Source organism: Mustelus asterias, chromosome 25 (assembly GCF_964213995.1).
Source record: "Mustelus asterias chromosome 25, sMusAst1.hap1.1, whole genome shotgun sequence".
Classification (NCBI taxonomy): domain Eukaryota; kingdom Metazoa; phylum Chordata; class Chondrichthyes; order Carcharhiniformes; family Triakidae; genus Mustelus; species Mustelus asterias.
The window spans coordinates 41,162,864-41,184,215 of NC_135825.1; the positions used below are offsets into that span (position 1 = coordinate 41,162,864).

General features: G+C 44.2%; 1 protein-coding gene across 4 annotated transcripts in view; it reads right to left on the reverse strand.

Moving 5' to 3' along the window:
• shisa4 (shisa family member 4) overlaps nucleotides 1-21,352 on the reverse strand; it is an 85,868-nt gene that overhangs the window by 24,407 nt on the left and 40,109 nt on the right. For 3 of the 4 annotated variants that reach the window (XM_078242359.1, XM_078242362.1, XM_078242361.1), the window contains exon 3: nucleotides 7,302-7,438. In XM_078242359.1, coding sequence (XP_078098485.1) covers nucleotides 7,302-7,438 — 137 coding nt within the window. The remainder of the gene's footprint in view (nucleotides 1-7,301; nucleotides 7,439-21,352) is intronic. The other variant, XM_078242360.1, reaches the window with a different exon arrangement.

Sequence of the window (21,352 nt, forward strand, 5' to 3'; positions counted from 1 at the left end):
CTCAATTACAAGGGAGGAAGTGTTCGGTTTTTTAGGAAACATTAAGACAAACAAATCCCCAGGGCCAGATGGCATCTACCCTGGACTCCTCAGGGAGGCGAGAGATGCAATTGCTGGACCTCTAACAGAAATCTTTGTCTCTTCACTGGACACAGGTGAGGTCCCAGAGGATTGGAGGATAGCAAATGTGGTCCCGTTATTTAAGAAGGGTAGCAAGGATAACCTGGGTAATTATAGGCTGGTGAGCTTGACGTCCGTGGTAGGGAAGTTGTTGGAGAAGATTCTTAAAGATAGGATATATGCGCATTTAGAACTGAATAATCTCATTCGCGATTGACAGCATGGTTTTGTACGAGGGAGGTCATGCCTCACAAATTTGGTTGAGTTTTTTGAGGAGGTGACAAAAACGATTGACGAGGGAAGGGCCATATATGTCGTCTATATGGATTTTAGTAAAGCGTTTGACAAGGTTCCTCATGGCAGGCTGGTGCAAAAGGTTAAATCTCATGGGATAAAAGGTCAGCTAGCTAGATGGGTGGAGAACTGGCTTAGCCATAGAAGTGGAGATACCGGCGTTGGACTGGGGTGAACACAGTAAGAGTTTTAACAACACCAGGTTAAAGTCCAACAGGTTTATTTGGTAGCAAATACCATTAGCTTTCGGAGCGCTGGATTTAGGTTGGATTTATGTCACATTATCAGTAACCCCCACAGCTTGCCTTCTGGACTTGCAGGCTGTCCTGTCTGGAGACAATACACATCTCTTTAACCTGTGCTTAATGCTCCCTCCACCCACATTGTCTGTATCTTTAAGATCTGGTTGGCTGTAGGGATTCGCATTCTAATCAGTATTCTGTAACTTGATTTTGTGTCTCTGTGCCCTGTTTGAGAGCACATTTCCACTCCATCTGACGAAGGAGCAGCGCTCCAAAAGCTAATGGTATTTGCTACCAAATAAACCTGTTGGACTTTAACCTGGTGTTAAAACTCTTACTGTGTTAGCCATAGAAGACAGAGGGTAGCTAGCAGTGGAGGGGTCTTTTTCCGGTTGGAGGTCTGTGACTAGTGGTGTTCCGCAGGACTCTGTACTGGGACCTCTGCTGTTTGTGTTATATATAAATGATTTGGAGGAAGATGTAACTGGTGTGATCAGTAAGTTTGCGGACGACACGAAGATTGCTGGAGTTGCGGATAGTGATGAACATGGTCAGAGCATACAGCAGGATATAGATAGGCTGGAACATTGGGCGGAGAAATGGCAGATGGAATTTAATCCAGATAAGTGCGAAGTGATGCATTTCGGTAGATCTAATGTAAGGGGGAGATATACAATAAATGGCAGAACCATCAGGAGTATAGACACACAGAGGGACCTGGGTTTACAAGTCCACAGATCCTTAAAGGTGGCAGCACAGGTGGAGAGGGTGGTGAAGAAGGCATATGGCATGCTTGCCTTTATTGGACGGGACATAGAATATAAAAGTTGGCATATGATGTTGTGGCTGTACAGAACGACGGTTAGGCCACATTTGGAGTACTGCGTCCAGTTCTGGTCGCCACACTACCAGAAGGACGTGGAGGCTTTGGAGAGAGTACAGAGAAGATTTACCAGGATGTTGCCTGGTATGGAGGGTCTTAGCTATGAGGAGAGATTGGGTAAACTGGGGTTGTTCTCCCTGGAAAGACGGAGGAAGAGGGGTGACCTAATAGAGGTGTATAAAATTATGAAGGGCATAGATAGGGTGAACAGTGGGAAGCTTTTTCCCAGGTCGGAGGTGACGAACACAATGGGTCACGGGTTCAAGGTGAGGGGGGCAAGGTTCAACACAGAGGGTGGTGGGGGCCTGGAATGCACTGCCAAGCAAGGTGATTGAGGCGGACACGCTGGGATCGTTTAAGACTTATCTAGATAGCCACATGAACAGACTGGGAATAGAGGGATACAAAAGAATGGTCTAGTTGGGCACATGAGCGGCGCAGGCTTGGGGGGCCGAAGGGCCTGTTCCTGTGCTGTATTGTTCTTTGTTCTTTATTATAGAAAGGATATTATTAAACTAGAAAGAGTGCAGAAAAGATTTACCAAGATGCTACCGGGACTTGATGGTTTGAGTTATAAGGAGAAGCTGGATAGACTGGGACTTTTTTCCCTGGAGGCTGAGGGGTGATCTTATAGAGGTGTATAAAATAATGAAGGGCATAGATCAGCTAGATAGTCAATATCTTTTCCCAAAGGTAATGGAATCTAAAACTAGAGGGCATAGGTTTAAGGTGAGAGATACAAAAGTGTCCAGAGGGGCAATTTTTTCACGCAGAGGGTGGTGAGTGTCTGGAACAAGCTACCAGTGGTAATAGTACAGGCGGGTACAATTTTGTCTTTTAAAAAACATTTAGACAGTTGCATGGGTAAGATGGGTGGAGAGGGATATGGGACAAACGCAGGCAATTGGGACTAGCTTAAGGATTTTTTTTTAAAAAGGGCGGCAAGGACAAGTGGGGCCGAAGGGCCTGTTTCCATGCTGTAAATCTCTATGACTCTGAGGTTAGCACCTTTGGAAAAAAATGCCTCCTAAGTTGTGTCACTCCAGATAATCACCTAGTTTGCCTTGTGGTTGCTGCAATGCCCTCTATACTCCTTTACAGCTCTTGTAAAGTTTGTGCTTCTACAGAAGACTTTCTCTCTCTTTCTCTGCTCCATGCTCACCCAAACTGGCTGCTGTTTTTCTGTCAGAAACAGAGCACAAAAGGGTACCTCCCTTCTATAGCCTAGCTCCAAAGCAATGAGGCATACTCAGGGTGTTCCAAGAAGAAATGTCAATCAAATACATCTTCAAAATAACTCTTGATTCTGTGAGCCACAAGAACAATTTATATCTCTGATGGCACTCTCTCCAGACTCGGTGGTTCCATTAAGAAACCCTCTTATTTACAATGGTGCTTTTAGCTTCTTTGATCTGGGATCTATATGAATAATTTAAATCCCTTATAAAAATAACTGTAGACTTCCTGAATGACATGGTGGTACAGTGGTTAGCACTGCGGACTCACAGCGCCAGGGACCCAGGTTCAATTCCGACTTTGGGTGACTGTGTGAAGTTTGCACATTCTCCCCATGTCTGGTGGGTTTCCTCCGGGTGCTCTGGTTTCCTCCCACAGTCCAAAGATGTGTAGGTTAGGTGGATTGGCCATGTTAAATGTACAGGGTTACAGGGATAGGGTAGGGGAGAGGGCCTGGGTGAGATACTCTGTCGGAGAGGTGATGAAGAATCGATAAGTCGAATGGCCTCTTATGCACTGTAGGGATTCTACGGTTTTATGATCCTGTCCCTACCAAATCTCAAAGATGGGTCATCGATGGTTTAGGTTTTCTACCTTCAAACTCCAACATTAAATAAACACTTTTAACTGTAATTTCCCTCGACCTGTTGAATTGCACTTCAGGCTTGTGTTTTTATCAGTTTCTCAATCGGATGTTTCCATTTATCTTACTTTAAATTCAAACAGGGAAGTTTTGTTGCAATTGTATAGGGTATTGGTGAGGCCTCACCTGGAATATTGCATATAGTTTTATATACAGCTCTCCTAAATGATTAGCTATTTCCTCTTTGACTATTGACTCCAGCGTCTTGCCAATAATAGATATTAAACTTACTGGCCTATAGTTTCCTGTCTTCTGCCTTTCTCCCTTTTTGAACAAGGGAGTCACATTTGCTGTTTTCCAATCTTCTAGTGCCCTCCCAGAATTTAGTGAGTTCCGAAAAATTTCAGCCACTTGCATTAAAACCCTAGCAAGCAGTTCATCAAGTCCACCTTTAGCCACCTGAGTTTCTCTGATACTCTATCCCTTGTGATTGAGATTTTTGTAAGTTCGACCATGTTATTTGAAATCAGTTCATCTGATATCTTAGGGATATTTGTAATGCCTTCCAGTGAAGACTGATGCAAAAATATTATTTAGCATATCCGCCTTTTCTTTGTTTGCTATTATCAATTCACCAGCCTTTTTCAATAGAAACCTTAGCTGTCCTGTTTATATATCCGGAGAAACTCTCACTCTTTGCTTTATTGCTGCATGCAAGCTTTCTCTCAAAATTCATTTTCTGTCTTCTTATGCTGCTGGATCCTAAAAACTTCCCAATCTCTGCTCCACCACTATCCTTTCCCACTTTATATTTCCTGCTTTTCAATTGAACATTATCCTTGACCTCCTGTGTTAACCATGGAATCTGTGGAATTCCTCTTTTTGACTGGGATAAACTCCGACTGAGCATTTTGGAACAGCTGTTTGAATATCTGCCACGTTCATCAACTGACCTGTATCTTAGCTAGTTTACCCAGTTCACCTTTGACAACTCCCTAATACCATTATAATTGTCTTTATTTAAGTTGAAGACACTGATTATGGGCCTATGGTGTTCACCCTCAAACTGTATCTGGAATTCGATCATATTATGGTCCTTAACCACAAGATCCCTCAGTAATCTTTCTTCATTACACAAAATCAAATCTAAAGTAGCCCGTTCCTGGGTAGGTTCCACAACGTACTGCTCTAAAAAGCAATCCCTGGTGCCCACCACAAATTCTTCTTCTACGCTACCTTTGCCAGTTTGGTTTGTCCAAATCAATATGTAGATTAAAATCTCCCGTGATAATTGCAGCTCCCTGCAAACATTCTCTTGATATTTCCCCATTTATGCTCTGATTTCTTGAGCGGTCGCATTGCGGGCATCTGTAGACCACTCTCACCCTTGTCTTCCTTCCCCTGCTATTTGTTATGATACTGTGCCTTTAAGAAATGTATTTGTGTCATGTTTGTTCCGAAGGGACTGTTGTATATATCAGCACTGATTACAGTGCTGATTGTCGAGAGCTGGCAGCTCACATGCTGAGCATGTAGGTTAATTGCTCCTAATTACTGGAGTGTTTGTTTTAATCAGGGCTGATGCATTATTGTTATTCTTACAGTTGTTCCTGGGGTTTCAGAGTAGGGTTTGATTAGGTTGATTGACAAGAAAATCATATGAGTGGGTGGAGCTTGGCTTGCAGGGAGAAAGAAAGACAGTTGCAGTTTGAATTTGAAAAGAGCAGCAGCTCTCTTTCTGGAATTTGAAGTCTGGAGACCTGCTGGAACACAAGTATCTCTGTCCAGAAGCTGCAAAAGGCAAGAGGTGTTTTGTCCCTCTCTCACACTGGAGTTCTGCTGCGTGAAGACAGGTTTTCCTCTGGAGGTGCCTGTCTTTATCTCTGTCCAGGGGGTTAAAAGGCTGGAGGACTGGGAATTCAGGTAAGCCTGTGTGTCTTGCTAACTGATTCTGAATAGGAGTTTGTGTCTCATGGGGATATTGCTTAAATTGGAACTAATAGGAATAGCTAGCAGTTAAATGTTATACCTTGTCATGTTTTTCAATTGTTAAAAGTTAGGCTAATTCTTTTTGTTATATTATAACTGTGTTGTTAAATAAAGTTTGTTTTGATAAAAGCTTCCTAGTGGTCAATAGAATCACACCTGGAGTGAAACACCTTATGCGCACACTCATGCCAAAATCAAAAATAGTTGGGGTCTGGGCTAACTTCATAATATACCTTGGAGTTTCTGAACCGCCCCTAACATATTCATGATTTCAACACACACTAATTCTACATCACTATACACTGCCTTTATATCAGCACTGCTCTGAAACCTTCCTTGATTAACAATGCTACCCCACCTCCTTTCCCCTTTTGGAACACGTATACTCTGAATGTTGAGCACCCAGTCTTGGTCACCCTGCAACTACTTTTCTGTAATAGCTAATACATCATACTCATGTTGCAATCTATGTTATCAACTCATGTGTCTTATTTCAAATGTTTCGTGCATTCAGATAAATTACATTTAGCTTTGATTTTTTACAGTATTTTACAACTCTGGATTTGCTCTGTGTTGCATACTTTTGTTTACGTTTCTTGCCCCGGCGTGTCACATTATGATAGTCAAGTTCCCCCTCACTATTCTGTGCCACTGCTTCCTCATATACCCGTGATTCTTTTGGAACCCTCCCTCCTCCTAGTTAGGGCTCTTGCATATGAGTCCTTGGTGTAGTATAATGTTCATATGGTCTGTCCCTCCCTGTAGTTTTTTGTTAACACTCAGATTGATCGCTCACCTGCACTCCAACCTTTAACTTTCCCTTCCTAATTTTCCAAGCAACTGACCCCTCACCCCCCACTCTAGTTTAAAGCTACTTCCCTGGTTATACAGTCCACAATAACACTGACCCAGCATGGTTCCGATGTAGGCTGTCCCAACAGTACAACTCCCATTTTCCCCAGTAGTGTTGCCAATGTCCCACGACCCGATACCCATTTCTCCCACACCAGTCAAAGACACCAGTCTTTGAGCCACATATTCATCTCTCTAATTTTACATACCCATTGCCAATTTGCATGTGGATCATGTAGCAATCCAGAGATTATAACTTTGGAAATTGTGTTCTTTAATTTAGTACCTAATTCCTCAAACTGCCTACCCAGAACCTCCTTCCTCATTCTATATATATATATGCGGTTGGTGCCAACATGGGCCATGGCCACTGGATCCTCCCCTCTCCAGCAGATGTTCCGAACCGTGACACCGGGCAGGCAACACAGCCTTTGAGACTCTCAATTCTGGTTACAGAGAACCGTATCTATTCCCTTGACTGTAATATCCCCAACTACGACTACATTTGTCTTTTCTCCCCCCCCCGACTTGAATGGCTCCCTGGTCATGCAATGGTCAGTTTGCTCATCCCCTCCCTGCAACCACCTCTCTCATCCACACAAGGAGCAAAAATCTTGTACCTGCTGGACAGGAACAAGGACTGTGACTCCTGCAGTGCTATCTCTTCGATCCCTCTACCTGCCTTGGTCATAGTCATACCCTCCTGTCCCTACTGACTGAATTCAAGGTAGTTAAACTAAGGAGTGTGACTGCCTCCAGAAGCACAGCATCCAGGTACCTCTCCCTCTCCCTGATGTGTTCAGTGTCTGGAGCTCAGACTCCAGCTCATCAACTCTGAGCCACAATCTTTGAGCAACCAATATTCAGTACAGATGTGTTCACTAAGAACCATAATGGGGTTCACCAGCTCCCACATCACGCAGCCTGGTCCTCCATCTTTATTTTATTTAATTAGTGTTTGATTTGTTTTTTTTTTTCAAAATCAACTGGTCTGCTTTTACTTTTTTTAATATTGTAATACATTATGGTCTGATTAACTGAACTGTGTATGTGTGGATGGCAAACTGACCTCCAGATGGAACATTCTGGTTTGCTTACTGACCTGAGACGGGTTGCCTCATCTGGTGCCGTCGTTGGTACAGGTAGCAGCAGGAACATAAGAAACAACAAACGAGAATCCCAATGATAACAATAAGTAGCAGGACAGCGGAGACGATTCCAGCAATAGTGGTAAAGCTACTAAAAAACAAAAACAGGAATTTCGGTGTCAAGCCCTGATAAGTATAAATACACACTTGTTTACAAGTTATTTTCTGAGCATATTCTTGCTAAAGGAATGGGATTGGAGGGTCAACTAACACAAGAACCAAAATCAATCGCACAGGAAGGAAGTAACAGAAGAATCCAGAACAAGAATGGGTCATTCAGACCATGAGGTTGCTCTGCTGTTTAATAAGATTATGGCTGTTTTTCAACCTTAACACCACATTCCCATCCATATCCCTTAACTCCCCAATAGTCCAAAAATCGCAATCGCTGAGCATTCCCGGCCCTCTGGGATAGAGAAGTACAAAAATTGACAACTTTTATAGAATCATAGAATCCCTACAGCACAGAAAGAGGCCATTCGGCCCATCGAGTCTGCACCGACCACAATCCCACCCAGGCCCTACCCTCATACCCCTTTATATTTTACCCGCTAATCCCTCTAACCTATGCATCTCAGGACACTAAGGGCAATTTTTTAGCATGGCCAATCAACCTAACCCGCACATCTTTGGACTGTGGGAGGAAACCGGAGCACCCGGAGGAAACCCACGCAGACACGAGGAGAATGTGCAAACTCCACACAGACAATGTCCCAAGCTGGGAATCGAACCCAGGTCCCTGGAGCTGTGAAGCAGCAGTGCTAACCACTGTGCTACTGTGCTTAGCATAGCCAAGCAACCTAACCCGCATATCTTTGGACCATGGGAGGAAACCGGAGCACCCAGAGGAAACCCACGCAGACATGGGGAGAACGTGGTGCTGTGAGGCAGTAGTACTAACCACTGTGCCACCGTGCCGTCACCTGCTTCCAGATTCTCCAGGATAAAAGCTCCATAGTATTTACATTGTCAGAATTGTATTTTACTTCCCACTCTTCTAAACTCCCAGCAAGTATGGACCCAGGGTACTCAATTAATCGTCATAATGCAGTCTTCTCCCATCCCAGAAACCAATCCCGTAAATCTTCAATGCACTCCTTGCTGTCTAATATATCCTTCCTTGGGTAAAAAGAGCCTTGGTGAACAGATCAAAAATAGACATTACAAGCTGCAGTGACCACATCTGCAGCAAGTTGCTCGAAGAACTTCGGCTCAGAATTGATGAGCTGGAGTCAGAGTTTCAGACGCTGCGGCACATCCGGAAGGGGGAAGAGTTACCCGGACACTGTTTCAGGAGGCAGTCACACCCGGTAGATTAGATACTTCTAATTCGGTCAGTGGTCAAGAAGAGCAGAATGTGACTGAAAGTTAGGCAGGTCGAGGGATCCTGAATTTAGGAACAGAGGGGCCTCAATGCTGACCTTGTCCAACAGATATGAGGTACATTCTCCCTGTGTGGATGAGGAAAAGGACTGTAGAGAGGATGAGCTAGCCGACTACTGCACCGTGGTACAGGGGGCCATTCATGAGGGGGAAGCAAAAAGACAAGTGGTAGTTGTAGGGGATTCTATAATTGGGGATGGATAGCATCTTTTGTAAGCAGGAACAAGAGTCCCGCATGGTATGTTGCCTGCCCAGTGGCAGGGTGAGGGACATTTCTGATCGGCTTGAAAGGATATTGGAGTGAAAAGGGGAGGATCCAGTTATTGTGGTCCACGTTGGGACAAACAATATAGGCAAGACTAGGAAAGAGGACCTGTTTGGGGATTATCAGGCACTAGGAACTAAATTAAAGAACAGGTCCTCAAGGGTTATAATCTCTGGATTATTACCCGAACCACATGCGAATTGGCGTAGGGATGGGAAGATTAGGGAAGTAAACATGTGGCTAAAGGAGTGGTGCGGGAAAGGGGGGTTCCATTTCATGGGGCACTGGCATCAGTATTGGAACAGGAGGGATCTGTACCGTTGGGACGGTCTTCACCTGAACCAATCTGGGACCAGTGTTCTAGCGGGAAGGATAAATAGGTGGTCACAAAGACTTTTAACTAGCAAGCGTGGGGGAACGGAAGTGTAAAACTATGGGAAGTATCATGGTTAATGGGATGCAAAGCAACAGGTTAGCATGGGGGGGGGGGAGGAGGGTTCAACTACATGAAAAATTATGAAAAAAGTTAAACGAGAACTCAAGAGAAGTTATTAATGGAGGTGTTAGGATTCAAAAAGCAGGTATAAAAACTAGCATAAGGGCACTTTACCTAAATGCTCGTAGCATTCGAAACAAGGTCAATGAGTTGACGGCACAAATCATCGCAAAGGAGTATGGTTTAGTGGCCATTACAGAGATATCGGCCACGATTCTCCCATCGCGACCTGCAACTTTTCTGTCGGGTCACGGTGGGAGATGCACGTCACTGACCTTGTACCGGGATTTGCGCATGTGCTGGGAATGTATGCGCATCTCCTAGAGCCGGTGAACAGTTGCCTGTCAGACCACACTGGAAACCAGCAGGAAGGCATGTAAGTAATTTGAATCTTTTTTTGAATGTATTTTAAATATGTTTTAAATCTAATTATTGGGAGCTTTCGGGTCTTCATTCCGGCGGGGTTTACACTAGCTCCCCACATTCGGGGGACCAACGGGAGACCCCGCCAGAATGAAGGGGGAGCAATTGGGGTCGGGCAGCAGGGGGGGTTGCCCCCTGGGCATGGGCACCCTAGCAGTGTCAGCCTGTGTCCCCTGGCACTGCCCAAGGGGCAAAGTGCCCATGCCCAGAGGGCACCTTTGCATCAGGCAGTGCCAAGGGGGCAAATCCTATTGTGGGTGGGGCCTAGGGGCAATCAGTGGGGGTGGGGGTCCCACTGCCACTCTGCAGACAGGCTCAGTCTGGGATGGAGGGAGGGTAGCAATTGGGGCGGGTTGGGGGAGTGTGGCCTGCCGGGGTGGGGGTCCTGCTCCAGGGTGGTGGGGGATCACCACTGCTGGGGGGGTAGGCTGTGCATTGGGGTGCTTTGGGACGGGGACGGGGGGGGTCAGGGCTGGCTCAGGAATTGTTGTGGGGGCCCCGATCAGATCGTTGGGGGGGCTGGAGGTCCCGGGACTGTGGGGGTCCCGGGCTGGCCAGCAAACGGGGAATCTGACAGATCGGGACCACTAAGCATGCGCAGAGTTCCAGAACTGTTAGACTCCGGCACGAATAGGCCTCGCCCTCCTGGGTTTTTAATGATATTCACGATTGGGACCTCTGCAGTGCACAGAGTGCAGAGATTCGGGTGAGAAGCTGAACTGACAACAGTCGGGATCGAGAACAGTTTTCCCACCAATTCAGTGCTTTTGGGAGAATGTGGCCATGGTTGCAGGGTGGTCATGACTGGGAGTTAAATATCCAGGGGTATCAGACTATTCCAAAGGAAAGATAGGAAGGGGGGTGATGTAGATCTGATATTTAAGGGTGACATCAGGGCGGCAGTGAGATGATATAGGCTCGATGGAGAAAAGGGTTGAATCCATTTCAGTGGAGAGAAAGTCACTGGGCATAGTCTATAGGCTGCCAAATAATAACAACAAGGTGGAACGAGCAATAATCAAATAAATAACTGATGCATGTAAAACTGGTACAGCAATTATCATGGGGGATTTTAATCTACATGTCGATTGGTCAAACAAGGTCAGTCAAGGCAGCCTTGAGGAGGAGCTCACAGAATGTATCCACGATAGCTTCCTTGTACAGTATATAATGGGACTTACGTGGGAGCAAGCTACCCTAGATCTGGTCTTGTGTAATGAGACAGGAATAATTAATGATCCTACAGTTAGGGATCCTCTTGGAAGAAGCAATCACAGTATGGTTGAATTTAAAATACAGACAGAGTGTGAGAAGGTAAAATCTAATACCAGTGTCTTGTGCTTAAACAAAGGAGACTATAAAGGGATGAGGGAGGAGTTGGCTAAGGTAGACTGGGTGCAAAAACTTTATGGTGGGACAATTGAGGAACAGTGGAGGACTTTCAAAGCGATTTTTTTCAGTGCTCAGCCAAAGTATATACCAATGATAAGGAAGAACTGTAGGAAAAGAGATAATAGCCATGGATGTCTAAGGAAATAGAGGGTATCAAATTGAAAGAAAATGCATACAAAGTGGCAAAGATTAGTGGGAAACTAGAGGATTGGGAAATCTTTAAAGGTCACCAGAAAGCCATGAAAAAACCTATAAAGAAAAGATGGATTATGAGTAAACTAGCTCAGAATATAAAAACAGATAGCAAGTTTCTACAAATAAAAAAAACGAAAAAGAGTGACTAAGGTAAACATTGGTCCTTTAGAGGATGAGAAGGGGGATTTAATAATGGGAAATGAGGAAATGGCTGAGGGATTGAACTGATATTTTGTGTCAGTCTTCACAGTGGAAGGCACAAATAACATGCCAAAAATTGATGACAAAGAAGCAATGGCAGGTGAGGATCTAGAAGTGATCATTATCACTGAAGAGGTAGCGCTGGGCAAGCTAATGGGGCTAAAGATAGACAAGTCTCCTGGCCCTGATGGAATGCATCCTAGGGTACTAAAAGATGTAACGGGGAAATAGCAAAGGTGCTCATGGTAATTTACCAAAATTCACTGGACTCTGGGGCAGTTCTGGCTGATTAGAAAACAGCAAATGTGATGCCATTGTTTAAAAAAAGGAAGTAGATAAAAGGTGGATAACTGTAGACCGGTTAGCTTAACTTCTGTAGTGGGGAAAATGCTTGAATCTATCATCAAGGAAGAAATAGCGAGACATTTGGATAGAAATTTCCCATTGGGAAGACGTAGCATGGGTTTATGAGAGGCAGGTCATGTTTAACTAATTTACTGGAATTTTTAGAGGACACTACGAGTGCGGTGGACAAAGGGGAAATGGTGGGTCTGGTGTATCTGGATTTCCAGACGGCCTTCGACAAGATGCTGCACAAAAGGCTGCTGCATAACATAAAAATGCATGGCGTTACGGGGAATGTATTAGCATGAATAAAGGATTGGTTAACTAACAGAAAGCAAAGAGTAGGGATAAATGGGTGTTTTTCTGGTTGGCAATCAGTGACTAGTGGTTTGCCTCCGGGATCAGTGTTGGGACCGCAATTGTTTACAATTTACATAGATGATTTGGAGTTCGAGACCAAGTGTAGTGTGTCAAAGTTCACAGATGACATTAAGATGAGTGGTAGAGCAAAGTGTGCAGAGGACACTGAAAGTCTGCAGAGGGATATAGATAGTCTAAGTGAGTGGGCAAGAGTCTGGCAGATGCAATACAATGTTGGTAAATGCGAGGTCATCCATTTTGGCAAGCATAACAGCAAAATGGACAATTATTTAAAAGGTAAAAAAATTGCAACATGTTGCAATGCAGAGGGACCTGGGCGGCCTTGTGTGTGAATCCCAAAAAAGTTGGTATGCAGGTGCAGCAGGTAATTAAGAAGGCAAACGGAATTTTGTCCTTCATTGCTAGAGAGATGGAGTTTTAAAACAGCACGGTTATGTTGCAGCTGTATAAGGTGCTGGTGAGGCTACACCTGGAGTACTGAGTACAGTTTTGGTTTCCTTACTTGAGAAAGGATGTAGTGGCACTGGAAGTGGTGCAGAGATTCACTTGGTTGATTCCGAAGTTGAGAGGGTTGGCTTATGAGGAGAGACTGAGTAGACTGGGACTATACTCATTGGAATTTAGAAGAATGGGGGGGGATCTAATAGAAACATATAAAATTATGAAGGGAACAGATAAGATAGAAGCAGGGAGGTTGCTTCCACTGGTAGGTGAAACTAGAACTAAGGGGCATAGCCTCAAAATAAAAGGGAGCAGATTTAGGACTGAATTGAGGAGGAACTTATTCACCCAAAGGGTTGTGAACCTGTGGAATTCCCTGCCCAATGAAGCAGTTGAGGCTACCTTGTTGAATGTTTTTAAGACAAAGCGAGATAGATTTTTGAATAGTAAAGAAATTAAGGGTTATGGTGAGCGGGCAGGTAAATGGAGCTGAGTCCACGAAAAGATCAGCCATGATATTGAATGGCAGAGCAGGCTCGAGGGGCCAGATGGCCTACTCCTGCTCCTAGCTAGTTCTTATGTTCTTCTAACAGTGTGATCTCACAACTGCAGCAATGATTAATCTTATGCTTGTACTCCAATCTCCTTGCATTAAAGACCAACATACCACTTGCCTTCCTAATTGCTTCCTATTCTTGTGTGCTAATGTTGTGTTTCATGTACAAGGAAACCCAAATCTCTGAGCACCAACATGAATACTTTCTCACTATTTTAAAAAATATTCTGCTTTTCTCACTGTCCCCACATTATAATCCATCTGCCACCTTATTGCCTACTCAGTTAACCTCATAGAGTCATAGAGGTTTACAGCATGGAAACAGGTCCTTCGGCCCAACTTGTCCATGCCGCTTTTTTTTTAAACCCGTCAGGGTGGCACGGTAGCACAGTGGTTAGCACTGCTGCTTCACAGCTCCAGGAACCTGGGTTCGATTCCCGGCTTGGGTCACTGTCTGTGTGGAGTTTGCACATTCTCCTCATGTCTGCATGGGTTTCCTCCGGGTGCTCCGGTTTCCTCCCACAGTCCAAAAATGTGCGGGTTAGGTTGATTGGCTATGCTAAAATTGCCCCTTAGTGTCCTGGGGTGCGTAGATTAGAGGGATTAGCGGGTAAAATACGTAGGGATATGGGGGTAGGGCCTGGGTGGGATTGTGGTCGGTGCAGACCCCATGGGCCGAATGGCCTCTTTCTGTACTGTTGGGTTTCTATGATTCTAATCTCAATTGCCTGCATTTGGCCCATATCCCTCTATACCCATCTTACCCATGTAACTGTCTAAATGCTTTTTAAAAGACAAAATTGTACCTGCCTCTACTACTACCTCTGACAGCTTGTTCCAGATACTCACCACCCTGTGTGAAAAAATTGCCCCTCTGGACACTTTTGTATCTCTCCCCCCTCAGCTTAAACCTATGCCCTCTAGTTTTAGACTCCCCTATCTTTGGGAAAAGATGTTGACTATCTAGCTGATCTGTGCCCCTCAATATTTCATAGACCTCTATAAGATCACCTCTCAGCCTCCTACACTCCAAAGAAAAAAGTCCCAGTCTACCCAGCCTCTCCTTATAATCCAAACCATCAAGTCCCGTTAGCATCCTAGTAAATCTTTTCTGCACTCTTTCTAGTTTAATACTATCCTTTCTATAACCTGAATCTATCTCGTTGCAGCCTCTTTTTGCACTCATATCAGCTAACTCTTTCACTCAGGTATTTAATTTCAGCAAAAGTGTTTTTGTTCTGCTTGATCCCTTCATCTAAGTTATGAAAATAGATTGTAAATAGCTGGAGCACCAACACTGATCCTTGTGATACCCCATTATTAACAGCCTGCCAACCTGACAGTGATGTCCTTTCTGTCCTGTATTCAATCCTCTACGTTAACATATTGTCCCATCTCCATAAGCCCTTATCTTGTGCAACAACCTTTCATGTTGTACCTCATCAAATACTTTCTGAAAAACCAAATGCATTACATTCACTGGTTCACTTTGATCCTCCCCACTAGATATATCCTCAAAGCTGTCTATCAGTCTTGTCAAACACTATTTTCCTTACATAAATCCACTCCCGACTGTCCCCAATCATACTATGATTTTTAACTGCCCTGTAAGTACTTTCCTGAATAAGAGATTGCAGCATTTTCCTGATGGATGATGTCAGTTTAACTGCTTGGCAACTCTGCTTTTTTTTTGCTCGCCATCCTTTCTTGAACAGTGGAGTTACATTTGATACTTTCTAATCTGCTGAGACAATTCCAGAATCTAGGGAGTTTTGAAAGATCACAACCAGTGCATGCATTATCACTGCAGCCACTTAGAACCCCAGGAGGAAGCTGTCAGGCCAGAGCATTTGTCAGCTGAGTAAGTCCCAGCCCCTCCATTTTCAGGGTTGCTTGTTCTGCAGTTGTTAATCAGATGCTCTGGGGTGATCTTCCTTAGTCTTGTATTTTTCTCTCTGGTGCCAGGGATATGATAGACCTAGAAATGTCTGTAAGGCAATGCAGAAAACAAAAGTAGAGACATAATGATGAAACTGTATAAGACACTGGTGAGACCACAACTGGAGCATTGCGTGCAGTTCTGATCACCACATTAGAAGAAGGATGTAATTGCTCTGGAGAAGGTGCAGAGTAGATTTACTGGAATGTTGCCAGGGCTGGAGAATTATAGCTATGAGGATTGAAGCTATTGGGGTTGTTTTCCTTGGAACAGAGAAGGCTGATGGGTGACATGATTGAAGTAGACAAAATTGAGAGATAGAGATAGACAGGAGGAACCTGTTTCCCTCAACAGAGTTCCAAACCAGGGAGCATAGATTCAAGCCAAGTGACAGAAGGATTAGAGGAGACATGAGGAAGAACTTTTTTACACAGAGGGTGATGGGTGTCTGGAATTCGCTGCCTGAGTGGGTGGTGGAGGTAGAGACCCAAAGCTCATTTAAATAGTACCTGGATCCGCACCCTAAGTGCTGTAAACTGCAGGGCTATGCGTCGGGTGTAGGAAAGTGAAATTAGAAAGGGCACTTGGGTGTCTTTGGACGAGATGGGCAGAATGCCCTCCTTCTGTGCTGGAACTTTTTTACAGTTCAATGTGTGCACATGATTATTGCATGTATCTGATGAGAGCCAGGCCGGTGTATCCCAAGTATTAGCATGCATGTGAGGATTGTGCTCAGAATTGAGGGAGCTGACTGACATGTTAGCAGATTACATAGAGATTCGGGTGAGCAGCAGTGATAAATGAAGAGGTGAGGATGTGCACTGGAACAGAACAATAGAGGATGCAATACACTTAATTAATAGTGAGGGGATGGAGTGCACAGTACATCTACAGGTGAATCTACAATTGTGCTAACTTTTCATGAACTGTTTGGGTCATAAATCACTTTCTGTTGTGGAACCAGGTATGAAACACTATCCTCCTCTTCAGTCCCCCCCCCAACTATTTCATTGTTACAGTAGCAGATTATTTTCTTTGCATTCCCGAGGGTTTGGCTGCCTTCCTTGCTCTCACTCCACCCTGCAACCTCATTAAAGCCAGAAGTAACTTTTGGCCTCCCTCATCCAATTTACCTGTACCGTTTCCCAGCTGCTCCAAATTGCAGCTGTGTATCCAGCCGTTAAATAAGTGAGTGTAATCACACCATGCAAGTGTGCATCACCCCCACTCATGCATTCTGGAGACCCGAAACACAGAATTAAAATGATAATCGGGTATCCATGCTGAAATTGGACATTCCTATGCATTGCACAATGTTCCATGCATCCATCACCTCCATTCTCTTGCTGCCTCTGTGTTAATATTGGGGATCGAGGGTATGTCCCACCAATGAAAACATTTTGGCACAATTTTCAAGGAGTCATGAGCTTTCAATGAGAGTTTCGATTCTCAGCAACTTAAAGGCATGGAAAACCTGACTCGCACTAAAATTACACAATGTCTGTAGCACTCAGCAGAGCCTGAACTTCATCCAGGGGCTATCTGGGCTGGTGAGCAACTGTTTCTATGCTATGTCTGAAAGAACTGATAGATTTAGTTCAGAGCTGGATGGCTATCACTGTAGCCATGCAAAGACATATACCTGACTGTGAATGGGGAACTGTCAAAATCCTAAACAAGGTAAGAGCAAACCAAGATGATGGGGACCCATGAGAAACAGAAAATGATGTTCAGAAAGAATCAAAACATCATGTGGCTGCCAATGATCAGCTCCAATATTCCGGCCTGCGCAAGAAAAACAATAAACCTTTAATTCCCTGTGCCCACCTTTTCAAACTATTTATTTGTATATTTTATAAATAAAGTTGAAAGAATGCTATGTTTCCAGGGTTTTGGTTCCATGTTTTGATTTCAGTTATCTGATAATATCACTGTCTTGAGTTACAATCGCTGTGGGGAGACCATAAACCAAACTTACTAAATGACTCCAAATGAAGAATTCACCAAAAAATATTTCATCTTTTGTAACTTTTATTTTCACACAAATCAAACATAAATTAAATATGAATTAACAGGCAAATAATGATTGGTATGAATGGTACATTGGAATAGCTGAAATAACAAAGACTACTTGGCAAGATTTGGGGTGACACGGCTGGTGGCACAGTGGTTAGCACTGCTGCCTCATAGCGCAAGGGACCCAGGTTCAATTCCAACCTCAGGTGACTGTGTGGCGTCTGCACGTTCTCCCCGTGTCTGAGCGGGTTTCCGCCAAGTGCTCTGGTTTCCTCCCACAGTCTAAAGATGTGCAGGTTAGGTGGATTGGCCATGCTAAATTGCCCCTTCGTGTCCTAAGATGTATAGGTCAGATGGATTAGACATGGTAAATGTGTGGGGTTACGGGGTTCGGGTGGGGTGTGGGCCTGGGTAAGATACCCTTAAGTCAGAGTCGGTGCAGATTTGATGGGCTGAATGGCCTCTTCTGCACTGTAGAGATTCTATGATTCTAAAATTTCAATCATCATTCTCTGCACAAATGTGGGACTAGGCATAATTGCACAGTCTTCCCAACTCGAACCTCTGGTCAATTGCTCACTTTTCACAATGGATTTGGTCCTTGAATCACCTGCAACAGTAACTCAATTTCTTCCAAGTTTCCTGGGGACAGTTGTCACCAAATGACACCCTCCTACTGAACCTACTTACCTGGATTCACAACCATGTTGATGCACATATTCCACTTGTTTATTTACGATTTTAATAAATCTCATTAAACGGTCTGGTCTGCGCTGTCAAAACTGAAACAGAACTGTAGAATTGTCCAATTCAATCTCTAACCGTTTTCAGCTTTGTGTTCTGTCTGACTGTATTACATACACAGTTCCTTGTTAAATCTGCCTTCTCTCTTAACCCTCACTGTAACTTAAGTTCCTTCGTGTTGGTAATGCTTTCAGGGCAGGGGTTTCCGGGTCACATGGATCAGTATTTCTTATTATCCAAGAAAATTACCATTTATTTTGCCGAATAAATAGGCAGGCTTTCGAATCACTCATCAGTGCGGACACAAGATGCCAAATTAATTAAATTAAATTATTCCAGCTAACACAGAAATGAAGAGCCAGTATGCAGTAGACTTGCATTTTCACGACATCTTTCAACAGCTCAGGCCATTCTAAAACACCTCGCAGCTAATGAAATACTTTTGAAATGTGACTGAGAATCATAGAATCCCTAGAGTGTAGAAGAGGCCATTTGGCCCATCAAGTCACAGCAACAAGCAGCCAGCATAATTAAGGACCCCACGCATTCTCTCTTCCACCTTCTTCCATCGGGAAAAAGATACAAAAGTCTGAGGTCACGCACCAACTGACTCAAGAACAGCTTCTTCCCTGCTGCTGTCAGACTTTTGAATGAACTACCTCGCATTAAGTCGACACCCTAGCTGTGACTGTAACACTACATTCTGCGCACACTCTTTTCCTTCTCTATGAACGGTATGCTTTGTCTGTACAGCGCGCAAGAAACAATACTTTTCACTGCAAACTAACACGTGACAATTATAGACCAAATCAAAAAAAAATTATACTGCTTTAGAAATGGATGCTGATTGGTTGGCAAGTTGACTCCGGTCAAGGCATTGCCATAGAGAACATGCCAGGGAACTGCTGACCACCAAGCTTTAGTTTAAAAAAAATGCAATGCCTGAACATACCAGGACAACACGGTGGCACAGTGGTTAGCACTTCTGCCTCACAGTGCCAGTGACCCTCAGGTCACTGTCTGTGTGAAGTCTGCACACTCTCCCCATGCCTGCTTGGGTTTCCTCTGGGCACTCCAGTTTCCTCCCTCAGGCCAAAGATGTGAAGGTTAGATGGGTTAGTCATGGGGTTACAAGGATAAGGCAGGGGAGAGGGCCTGGGTAAGATACTCTGTCATTGAGTTGCTGCCGACTTGATGGGCCAAATAGCCTTTTCTACACTCTAGGGATTCTTAGTCACATTTCAAAAGTATTTCATTAGCTGTGAGGTGTTTTAGAATGGCCTGAGCTGTTGAAAGATGTCGTGAAATGCAAGTCTGCACATGGGCTCTTCGTTCATGTGTTAGCTGGAATAATTTCCATCACAGCACATCCAGTAGAAAGGATATAGAGTGATTCATAACTTTCCTTCAGCACCACACCTTGAGATGGGGAGAAGGCTTATGTACTCCTGTGACTTAGGGGCGGCACGGTGCACAGTGGTAAGCACTGCTACTTCACAGCATCAGGGATTTGGGTTCAATTCCCAACTTGGGTCACTGCCTGTGGTAGAGTTTGCACATTCTCCCCGTGTCTGCGTGGGTTTCCTCCGGGTGCTCCGGTTTCCTCCCACAGTTCGAAAGACGTGCTGGTTAGGTGCATTGGCCATGCTAAATTCTCCCTCAGTGTACCTGAACAGGCGCTGGAGTGTGGCGACTGAGGGATTTTCACAGTAACTTCATTGCAATGTTAATGTAAGCCTACTTGTGACATTATTAAACAAACTTAAACCCTGAAGTATAATTCATGATAGGACCACCCAAACCAGAGAGGTGGAAAGGCAGGAGCCAGACTAAAGCTCTTCTTGGTATGCATTGTACAAACATGCAATATAGGAGCAGGAGGAGGCACTTGGGCCTTTTGAGCCTGCTCCATCATTTGATCAGCTCATGGCTCACCTGACTGTGGCCTCAACTCCACTTTCCTTCCTACCCCCGTACTCTTTTATTCCCTTGTCAATCAAGAATTTATTCTAATAAAAGCAAATTACTGCGGATGCTGGAATCTGAAACCAAAAGAGAAGATGCTGGAAAATCTCAGCAGGTCTGGCAGCATCTGCAAGGAGAGAAAGGAGCTGACGTTTCGAGTCCAGGTGACCCTTTGTCAAAGCTAAAAGACATAGGAAATGGGAGATATTTATACTGTAGGGTGAAGGAATGAAAGATGAGTCTTAGCCATAAATACAAGGGAAAAGGCGGCTAATGGCAGTCCATAGAGAGAATGGAAGGTGTGAATGGCCAAACGGCAGAGAACCAAAAGAGAAAATGCTGGAAAAATGTATCTAATTCAGCCCTAGAAATATTCGATGAGCCAGCCCCCACTGAACTTTGGGGAAAAGAATTCTACGGACTGACAACCCTTCGAGAAAAAATCTTTCTCTCATCTCCATCTTGAATAGGAGACCCTTTATTTTAAATTGTGCCCCCTAATTCTAGTCTCTTCCATAAGGACTGAACTGCTTCTCATGTAAATAGAGGCAAGGGAGGAGCAAGAAACTGGTAATGAAATGGACAGTAGAAAGTGAATGTAAACAAGCAACAAACATAAAAACAGAATGCAACAGCTTCCGTAAGAACTAAAAGGTATTTATGAATGGGAAATCATGTTTGAAAAACTTGTTGGAGTTTTTTGAGGATGCTACTAACATAATTGACAAAGGAGTCAATGGACGTCATGTATTTGGATTTTCAGAAGGCCCTTCAGCCCTACAACCATCTCCTTCACTATTAACAACCCTACCAATCTTGGTGTCGTCTGCAAACTTGCTTAACATTCTTAAGGAATGTTAAGCAACAGGTCCTTCGGCCCTCCAAGCCTGCACCGACCATGCTGCCCATCTGAACTAAAACCCTCTACCTTTTCGGAGACTATATCCCTCTTCTCCCATCTTATTCTTGTATTTGTCCAGATGCCCCTTAAAAGTCACTATCATCTGCTTCCACTACCTCCCCTGGCAGCGAGTTCCAGGCACCCACACCCTCTGTATAAAAAGCCTGCCTCGTATATCTCCTTTAAACCTTGCCCCTCGTACCTTAAACCTATGCCCCTTGGTAATTGACTCTTCCACCCTGGGAAAAAGCTTCTGACTATCCATTCTGTCCATGCCCTCATATCTTCTATCAGGTAGACTTCTATCAGCTTGGGATACATTTCATCCAGCCGAGATAATTTATCCACTTTCAAGGATATTA